This window comes from Myxine glutinosa, chromosome 6, assembly GCF_964187855.1.
Source record: "Myxine glutinosa chromosome 6, kmMyxGlut1.1, whole genome shotgun sequence".
In the NCBI taxonomy this organism is placed as follows: domain Eukaryota; kingdom Metazoa; phylum Chordata; class Myxini; order Myxiniformes; family Myxinidae; genus Myxine; species Myxine glutinosa.
The window spans coordinates 72225037-72235595 of record NC_136266.1 but is presented as its reverse complement, the minus strand read 5'-3'; the positions used below and the strand labels follow the sequence as shown (position 1 = coordinate 72235595).

The 10559-nt window shown below is 41.8% G+C and overlaps 1 protein-coding gene across 1 annotated transcript in view; it reads right to left on the bottom strand.

The window, feature by feature from the left end:
* Positions 1-1642: 1642 nt before the first annotated feature.
* CUL1 (cullin 1) overlaps positions 1643-10559 on the bottom strand; it is a 42395-nt gene continuing 33478 nt past the window's right edge. Inside the window, exons 20-22 of the mRNA XM_068120373.2 lie at positions 8999-9104; positions 6109-6222; positions 1643-2502 (exon numbers count right to left, since the gene is read on the bottom strand). Of these exons, the coding sequence (XP_067976474.1) occupies positions 2422-2502; positions 6109-6222; positions 8999-9104 (301 nt within the window). The 3' untranslated portion in view covers positions 1643-2421. The remainder of the gene's footprint in view (positions 2503-6108; positions 6223-8998; positions 9105-10559) is intronic.

Below are 10559 nucleotides of genomic sequence, written 5' to 3'. Positions count from 1 at the left end.
GTCTTAGGGGGTTTACTGGGTTCAAGGTGGGTCCAGGTTTGACCCCCCAAAATAGGAATTTGCTTTTTCCTCAAACCACACACACTATTTGGATGAAACTTTACCACAACCTTCGTCATCTGTGATGTACCAATGTTTGTTCAAGGCATTGGAAAAATTGTGGTCTGAGGAGGTGGGAGGGGGGGTTGCCCCCCAAAATAGGTATTTTTTTGTTTGTTTAAAGTGTTATGATTATGTAAGTATGATTCTACATGCTGCCTTGTCTTCTAGCAACCATTGAAATTGGTTTAAAATACCTTTCGTGAGTGCAGTATACTGTTTATTCTACCAGGTGAGCGCCAGGGGTATTGCCCTGATGTTTCAAGTATCTTATATCATCTTGAATAAAGTCTTGTACGATGAACAAATGCATTTTGTTCATATTTAAAATGTATTTTTGGAAAAATGCCTGGGGAATGAAAAAGGCCCCTTTATATGGTATTTGGCACCAATTTGATTCATGCACCTGCATGAAGAAGTAAATGCATTTTTTACTGATATATGTAGGGAGCCCCTTTATATGAACTGTTCTTGAGCATTACTTGGTTACTCCTAAGAACACAAAATTAGTCCAGCATGCACACGATAATTTTTGAATGTCACTTCATTTCTAGTGTTTGGCATTTTCTACAAGCTATGGAATGTCCCTTCTTTTCTATACTTTGCCACATGGCACAGCCCATAGGAAGGGGGCCTTTTCTATGGCTCTGGCATTGTCCCAAGAATGTTCTAGTCCAGGGTCCAGTAAGTCTGGATGAGAATCAGCATTTTCTTTGCACAGGATGATTCGACACCACATGGATAGGTCTTCCTTACTCTGCTCGTATTATTGAAACGTGCATCTCATTCTTTAATTGTTATTTCTACATTTTAACCTAATTCTTCAAGATCTTTTCCTCTTCCTCATACTAATTTGTGTTGATGGTGACGACCAAGTAAGCAGTGCCAAGCACACCGTTCCGTTTGAGTGCTTACTTTACCACTTTGAACAAAGCCGCTTGGCAAGCTACTGGCTAACGGAATATACGCCCGTTTAATGTCCATCCAATGGATGGCACAAGATACATCATACTGCTGTGAAACACCGGGATGAGTTTATAGCTGGATCAGGAATCTAACCGAGGCTACACGGCTTAGAGGTGTGTGCATTGTAGGCTATCTTTCCAGCATACAATTCTTTTTTTGTGGGGTGGGTGGCAAACAAGGTTGTCAGGTGAGAAATGAACAAACACCGACAGCACGTTCACCTATTGACGAGACCCTTCACAGATATCACAACTACCGATCCATACCCAAGCTACTTACAAATCTTCATGTACCTCTTTATCCCTAATGCTTACAAGTACTCACTTCACTTAGATTTAAAGCTATCTCCTGTTTCTGCTGCCATCACCTTTCCAGGAAAACCATTTCATGCATTAACTACCCTCTAAAAGATCTTGGTCTTCACTTTCTTCTTTACTCAGGCTGTGGCCCCTGACTTTGAAAGCCTATCCTCAAAAAGAGGGCACAACAAACTTATTGTGCAATTTTACTGTGCATTTGACAATTCCAAATTAAAATACATCGATTTCATGATAAATTGCAGAATCATCAAATACAATTCAACTTCTGTACACATTTTATTATGGATTAGCCAAAAGCAGACTTTTAACTGCTTTACGAAGGAACTTTCTGAGGAAGCTTGGAGGTCATTCGTAGAGATAAAATGGAACTAGTAAAAGGTCACATCATGAAACGAGTTAAACAGCACACATAAGCATGGATTCAAATCCCATAAAATGTCATTAAAAAGGAAACAAAGAAGAACAATTTTTTTTTTTTTTAAGATGGGAAGTGCAATTTACATAATATACCCAAGCACTGGATGGAAAAGAAGAGGGGGGGAAGGGGGAGTGGAAAATTATTCATGTATGTTACAAAACTCAGCTGCCAATATACAAAACTAACACCCCCAGTCCTCCACCCCCTTAAAAATAAAAAGGGGTCACAAGTAGCAAAGAAGGAGTCTTCACAACTCCGGCAGAAAATAAAAAAGCGCATTGTTTTATTGAAATACGGGAGAGGCACACCTAAAATCCACAGCATCAAACAAAGTTACGTAGAAGTGCCAGATTAAGAAAATGTGCAAATGCAAACGTGGACATGCAAAAACCAGCGGGCATGGAGAGAAGAAAACGAGAGAACAAGCTAAGAAGGAAGGAAGGAAGGAAGGAAGGAAAAAGAAAATAACTGATTTAAACAGAAATGTTTGATCCAAGGAAATGCATCGCTGCAGTTTGTTACGAAAGTTTGTTACTGATAGAAGTTGTGGGTGGCTGAGGGAGAATTTCCTTGGACGTGTAAAGGGCTCTGTGGTCGCCAGGTGCACAAGATGGAAGATCAGGCCAGGTAGCTGTAAGTGTCTTTCTCTCCATCCACACGCTCAAGGTACTCCTTCTCAATCAACATGTCGATGCATTTCTGACCAGGTGAGTTTTGAAAAAGAGATGAAAACAACAACAACGACATAACCAAACAATAGGAAGAAAGGGGGCAGGGAAGGATGAGGAGGACCCAACTTCCTTCTTATCAAACAAGAGTTATTTTGGAACCCACTTCACACTTCGATTCTCAGATGCGAATAAGTTATGGGGGTTTTCTTTTTCAACATTGAGAAACTCATGTAAAAAGCAATGCCTCAGCTGTGCAATGCATTCTGGATATTTTCAAGATGGCACTGGACCGCCTTTTCCTGTTATGGAGATGACATCATCGAGTTGATGATAGATTTGGTGAATGAAAATGCTCAACCAGTTACAATTTAGAATAGCTGCCACATTTCGGTATTGAGTGCCTCTTGCGGCAGCGCATTTGGTGCTAAAATATTTAAAAATACATGAATCCATAATGAACGATGAACATACTTGTATGCAAACAACTGTTGACACCTGCAATCACCCACGTTGAATAGTTGATGTTGAGTAATTGTGGCATCAATGTGCCTGATATTACAGCAAAAGTGGTTTCAGCTTTGGAAATGCGCTGCCAGAATACAAACTTTCAATGACGTCATGCCTTTACAATTACCAATGAATAAAAAGTGTGAGATAATTCATCCAAAACTATTCTAGAAAAAGGAATCATGAAAGCAAATTCAACTCCAATACATTTTTAGAAATCCTCAAAGCTACATGGCACCACACTAGAAAACATTCAAGTGAAGTCAATGGCACGCCACCACAAATCACCATGCTTACAACCTAAAGCAGTGTTTAAATATGGCAAAAAGTTCCTCAACTCCAGGAGTGGCCCAATATCAAATTTTGAGTTTTAAATATCCTGTTTTGCCCCTTGCAACCTTAAGTCCCCAGACTCTGGGGCATGAACCGGGGAGTCCAATCCCAAAAATGATTACATATTTAATGTCCCCCAATTTTAAAGTTTCATTACACAGGCTCTGAAGGGGATGCGAGACTTGCAGTTTGAGCGTGTGCGTGTGTCTACATACTTTCGCTTTCAAATTGTTTTTCCCTGAAACCACTTGTCCAATCAATGCAAAGATTTAAACATAGGAGGAACGGTACCATAAGTCACATGGTATAGGAGCCATATTGGATTAAAGAAGAAAAAAAAAATGGACATCATTTTCTCCAAAACAGCTCAACAAACAAAAATGGAAACTTGGCATAGGTCATCAACTTCCGATGGGGTATATATATATAGGGTGATCATGATGACATCGAATAAGTGGTATTCCAGCCATAATTGGGTGAATTGAAATCCTTGTCTAAAAAGTCAAACTTCATATATCAGATCTATGATCCGATGCAAGTGAATAATTTAACTTAAGATGTTCATAACCCATGACAAGAAACTATGTGATACAATAGGATGCATGCATGATAGATAAATGGGCCATATTAGCAGCGTGTTCAGTTAACGATGATATTTTTGTTTAGAAAATGCGTGAAGCGAGAATATGCGCTCGATGAGTGCTGTTGTTAAAACAGAGCCATAGCTGGGCTTGTAAAATATTAAAAACCACAAACCCATATGATTAGCTTTTTAAACAGTCGCTAATGGCGTTTACAACATGAAACAAAGAAATTTGGAGGAATCCCGACATCCGTGAGGTAAGTTTTACTTACAGAACTGAGGGAAGATCTAATGTAACCTATATACCCCATAAGGGTTGGAGGTGTGCTCATTTAACAGGCAGCTAGCTAGCGCTTGCCAAGCCAACCGTTCGTTAACGGTTTTGAATGGAGTGCTTGCTCAAATGCCTTAACCACTTGGCGATCTCTCCACAAGAAACTTGGTAAAGGAACACACACCCAATGTTCTTGAGACCCGATCATAGACTGTAATCTATGTACCCCAAAGAGGAATGACCTTTCCTGCAGCTCTCGAAGTGAGCGGGTGTTTACGCCATAATGACGGCCGGACACAAAACTGCCGCTACTTTAATATATACAAGATATATATTTAATCTCCAGTAACGTTGCAGTCACTACAAAGGGATTAGTGTTACAATTATAATTACTATAATAATAACGATACGGTATTATTACGAAAATTATATTATTTACAAAAAAAAAGTTTAATTCCTTCCGCTTTTACACCGCTTCAATCCATCAACTTTCCATTCACGACATTGGGATTAAAGTGTTATGGTTATATTTACTATATTATGATTACTATTACGAAAACGATACTACTGAAACGATACACTACTCCATTAAGAAACCTGGGCTTAATTTGTCCGAAGCGGACGGTGAGTCATAACGCCTAAGGCCTATACCTACCATATTGTTGGAAGACCCGTAACGCCGATGCTTTTGATATTTGATGGTCATTTTAACAATCGGTTTGTTTCACACTGAATGAAAAACGTAAAGGTCGAGCATGGCGATTGTGATATAAGACAGGTTCTACGATATGAATGGCATATAAATCAATATGGCGGTGCGTGGACAGTCAGCTGCAACATCGCCGTAATGACATCAGACGTAATCACATCAGACGTAATCACATCAGACGTAATCACATCACCCTGTCATGTGACTAGATTCTCAGCTCTGATTGGTATACGTTTGAGAGGACATATATACATTGAGACGGACAAACACTGTTCAAGATGGCTCTGCCCGATGAACTACACTGTAAAAACCAAGGCGAATTCCTTACTTCCTCGGTTATTAATATTAGTGCTGAACACCGCTCATCATTGCTCATGAACCATACACCGCTTCAATCCATCAACTTTCCATTCATGACATTGGGATTAAAGTGTTATGGTTATATTTACTATATTATTGTAATGAAAACGATACTACTGAAACAATACACTACTGTATTAACAAACCTGGGCTTAATTTGTCCGAAGCGGTCCGAAGGTGAGGCATAACGCCTAAGGCCTATACGTACCGTATTGTTGGAAGAGACGTAACGCCGATGCTTTCGATATTTGATGATCATTTTAACAATCGGTTTGTTTGCATTTCACACTGAATGAAAAACGTTACGGGAGAGCATGGCGATTGTGATATATGACAGGTTCGACGATATGTTCAGCTTGAACGAAATTGGAATTAGAATGGCGGTGTGTGGAGTCAGTCGCCGCACCACCGTAATGATATGACGTAATCACATCACCCTGTCATGCGATGGGATCCTCAGCTCTGATATACGTTTGAGGGGACATACATACATACATACAGACAAACACTATTAATCTAGACTGCTTAGCCCTATGGGCTACGCCATAAAAAAAGTTTTTAAATGTGCCCGTAATTTTGCATTTTTGGGGATTTCACCCCGCCCCAGGGCCCTAGGGGGCATGGTCAAAATTATACTGCTCTTGCATCTTCTTCCCATGTGGTGATCATAACTACCAGGTTTGGTGAATTTTTACACAACCGTTTAGGAAGAGACTGCGACGGACAGACAGCCAAACAGAGCCGATTAAAAGATCCCATCCCCCCCCCCCCCCCCCGTGTTTTTCTTTTAAAGTGTGGGATAAAATTTCAAATCACAACGTTCTACCAACAAAATGAATGCAGTGCTGTGGTTAAGATGAAGCTTTACCTTAATGACTGGCACTCGTGGTTTGAACCGGGATGAAAGCTGATTGAGGACCTCGGCCAGGAGCTGCTGGTGTTTCAAAACCTTCCGCATCTTCATGATTCTCACAATGGCTGCCTACAATAGGAAATTTCATTTTAGGATGAGGTTCAATGTTCACTTATTTATTGAGAGGACTCGTTATTCACTTATATTTACATCCTTCCAACATTAAACAAAGTTTCTGCAATATGGAAAGGCCATCCAGCAAACATAGGTACGAGCCACATGTGCACAGGCAGCCTGTGGTTGACGTGGCACACACAGCATTATAACAATCATTGAAAAGACCAGTGAACAAATGTGAACTTGTTTCTCGACGTCATTCATGAGCCTATCTTTCTGCAAACCAAATTATTTATATGAGTACAAAATTAATAAATGCAGCTTCTAGATTAGTAACAATCTGTGAAAAAAAGAAAAACAGAACCATCACATTGTCAGTCAGCTAACCCAAGGTTTCCCATGATCAGTCAGGATGAAACCTTAACGAAAAACAAAAACTTTTAAGGTAATGCCAGCATCTACACCTCCCACCGGAAAAGGAACTCAATCCATGGACGCAATTTTGGCCGAGTCACAGTCATCAGCGTGCAGTGGAATATTTCGAAAAGTTGAGCTGGAAAGCTGTCCCATGAGGGATTATATCTAAATAGCCACCGCTCAACCATAATGAAGCCATGCACCCATATGCCACAAAAGTACTTGTGGCATGGGTCCTGACCAACGGAGGTGCCTGCCATGCATGCACCGTTTAGTCACCCATTATACAGTTGGGGAAGCTTCTGAAATGTAGCGATAAATGTAAGTTGTGCAAAATACAACCTGGCTGGTGTGGCACATGTATTTGGAGCTCCATAACAGTTGAGAGGTAGATATCTGTTGATAGTGATATACTTTATATAAGAATAAAAGTAGTAGAGAATCCATTCACCCATGGGAGGGGTCTGGAGAGGCAAATTTGATTGGTCGTGATGACGTACAATGCCTTAAATATTTTGCCCAATTACTGCTGAACAAACGGGTTTTGAAAGTGCCAAAAAAAAAACTGTTCTAGTGTTCAATTATACTAGCCGAAACCCGTGGAACATCCACGGAAGGGAGGATGTGGTGTATGGATAGAGTATACCATTATGGATGGCATAGGGGAGCGCTCATGGGATCTTCTTCTTCCGTGAAGCTCCAATTTTTTCTCTTTAAGTTAAGTCCAATCAGTCCTCTCTGCTCGAAGTGCTCAGGCCATGCCCTCCCGCTCTCATACTTTTATTTCCGTTCGGTGTAGAAAGAGATCGACATATCGTTCGTCTGTTTCAGCTTGTTATCTTTAAGCTTCCTTACGTCTCGCCACCTGCTACACCTCTCGGAGTTACGAGGATTTATGCAACGCACCCCGAGTATCGCAACGTCACTCCATTTAACTTTATTAAAATGACGATAGACGTTTCCTTATATATCCTAATTTAAAATGTTCAAGGGAATAAGAAGACCATTTGGTTCACACCACCCATGTTCACACCACTCGACTGTCCAATCAGCTGACGGCTCGCTTCGCCTTCGCCCAGCAGACGCCAATACGATGGCGTCGTAAGATGGCGTCGTATCGGCAGTTAATCGGATGCTTTTTGGCCCCAACGTCGGCTAATTCAGATTTTTCGAGTATGTCTGTACGTGATAAACAAAGAGCGCGGTTCGTAGATCGTAAATCCATTAGTGCCGTGGGCATCGGGTCACTGGGTGCGGCGTAAAAGGGATAACAAAGTCGAGTCCTTACGCTATTATTATATAGATGATTCAAATGAAATAAAATTAAGATGTTGAAGGTTGTAGCCTTTGCAGGACCCTTCCAGCAAGACCCTTGCAACCCTTGCAGGTCAGGACCCTTGCAGCAAGAACTAAAATCACACCTGATACACTACCTTATACCATGTTACATTATTTAATCGTGCCTGTTTGTGTCCTTTATGAATATGAATGAATGATCGTTTTAAGGCCATTTCTCCCCGCTGGAGCGGGGGTTAGCCTTGCGGGCCCCATGACAATCGTGGTTCCCTGTTTGAGGCAATGTTTTTACGGCCGGATGCCCTTCCTGACGCCAACCCTTAGTCGCCTCTTACGATGCGCAGGGATTTATCTTACGGTGATACGGTTCTTACGATGTCCTTTATGATGTTCTTAAAACAGTACGTTTCTTGTATGGAATGATTTTCAATTGTTTGTTTGGCAGGCAGGCAGAGTTAAAAAAAAAAAAAAAAAAAAAAAAAAAAAATCGCACCCTCTGAAGGGAGTGGTTCTGTTTGCCATTTTAAAATATGAAATATGCAAAGCCGAGAAATGAACGAAACCCATTACAATTACACCTTGGAACCCTTTAGAATTAAACATGGTGGGTTAGAAAGATTGTTGTTCTTTTTTGACAGACGAATGGACGGATGGAAGGAAGGAAATAGCCAAATACTGAAGCGGCTTCACCGCTTAAACATTATCTCACTCCTCTCTGTGCATGTGCAATTGAGATGAGATTCTGTACAATTTTTCAAAAACAGGGCCAAAGTACTGCTAAACTACAGGTTCGTTTTCCCATTCATGTTCTGATTTGTGTTAAAAATATGACATTCAATCGAGATAAAGTTGTTGCACAATCATAAACTGACATTTGCAGACAGACACACAAACAGTGAACAAATTGCTTTTCCCCAATTTTTGCTTTGCCCCCACTCAATTCTGCACCTCAGGTATAGCACATCATCCGATAGTGAAATGCGATCCACCGGTGCACAAGGGAAGGAAAAGTAACGCACATCGACTCACCTGGATTATTTTTGATTCATGTTGAACGGCTAAAAAAGCAACTCACCTGAATCACAAGCTTGCGATCTTCCTCGATGTTTTTATGAGTCGTTTCCTGTTCCTGTTTCTGCTCAGCTTTCATCGGCACGTTGATGTTCACTCGAAGCTTCTTACTGTTTAATATGAAAACGTCATGAAAAGAAAAAGAAAAGCGACATGCAGAGTGAAGAACCAAAACAAAGTCCTGCAAAGACCACCTCTTAAAAAAAGGACATTTAAAAATGCATGAGGATGAATACAAAAATTTACATCCTCACTCTGAACTTGCGATAAAACTATTGTAGTAATTAATCGAACAATAATTTAAAGTACAGGTGTCCCTCGATTTACGAACTCTCCTTTTGTAGGAGTTGCGGGCAACGAGAGGTTAAAAACTTCTTGACTTGTTCAAGGCTCATTTATTTCCAAAAGATCTCTTTTCTACCCGACCGGAACTCCTCTTTATATATCCCCCATCACTTCCACCCGATCCTCTTACAGGGGCGTGGCTCCAACAACCGAGAGCACGCCACACCCATACCGTCAATAGTCCCGTGACAGTGAATTACGAACACCTGCATGGAGTATCCCCCACATGCGCCACTCCCGCCGTGGGGGTTGAGCCAACCGAGGGGGCTGGTCTAGGTCCAAGTGAGCCGGGTTGAGGCGGCCACCGAAAGATGTTCTGGTTTGCCGCCGATGTCGACCACGAAGGACTTGTCCCCGGCCTCCAGAACGCGGAAAGAACCGTTGTAAGGCGGCCGAAGCGGCCCCCGGTGTGCGTCATGGCGAACAAAGATGTACTCCGCTGTACGTAGATCTGGCGGGACGTGGGCCTGAGGCAAACTATGTTGAGATGTGGGCACTGGTGCAAACATCTTGGCGTTCTCCCGGAGAACCGACCGCTGACAGGCAGCGGACCAGGTAGTCAGGCAGATAGGTGTAACAATTGTGGGTTTATACGTACAAGCATGAAATTTGGCACAGTCATAGATAATAGTCTAATGAATAATTCCAGATATGGACCCACCGCGAAAACGTCCTATGGTAGCCGTGGCGGCCATTTTACAAAATGGCCGCTTTTAGTCTAGTGGCTAGATAGGGGTCTCGTGCACCCCCCCCCAAATATACTTCTCATTGGTGTCTATAGATAGGAAAAAATGTGTAGAAAAATCTCAAGCCAGGGACAAACGTGGGAAAGGCATTCGAAGGAGAGTTGACGGATCCACTGTTCTTCCAGGAAATTGGCAGCAGTTCCTGAGAATTGATGCAAACAAAACAGAACTGTTTGCCTTCTTGACAAAACACATCACACATCTTGTATCAGATAAGCAGATAGTCACCACGGATGGTTCAGATGTGACGTGCATTCCCGCACGCGACACCAGTCATCTTGCCCCATGTGACCATGAGGAGGCTGATACACGAATGATACATCTCGCGGATGCAGTCCGTGATGGATTTCAGAAAATTCTTCTGCGTACGGTGGATACAGATATAGTGGTATTGGCTGTGGCAGCAACAACCAAACTCAAAATCCAGGAGCTTTGGGTGGCCTTTGGGACAGGCCAGCACTTCAGGTATATTCC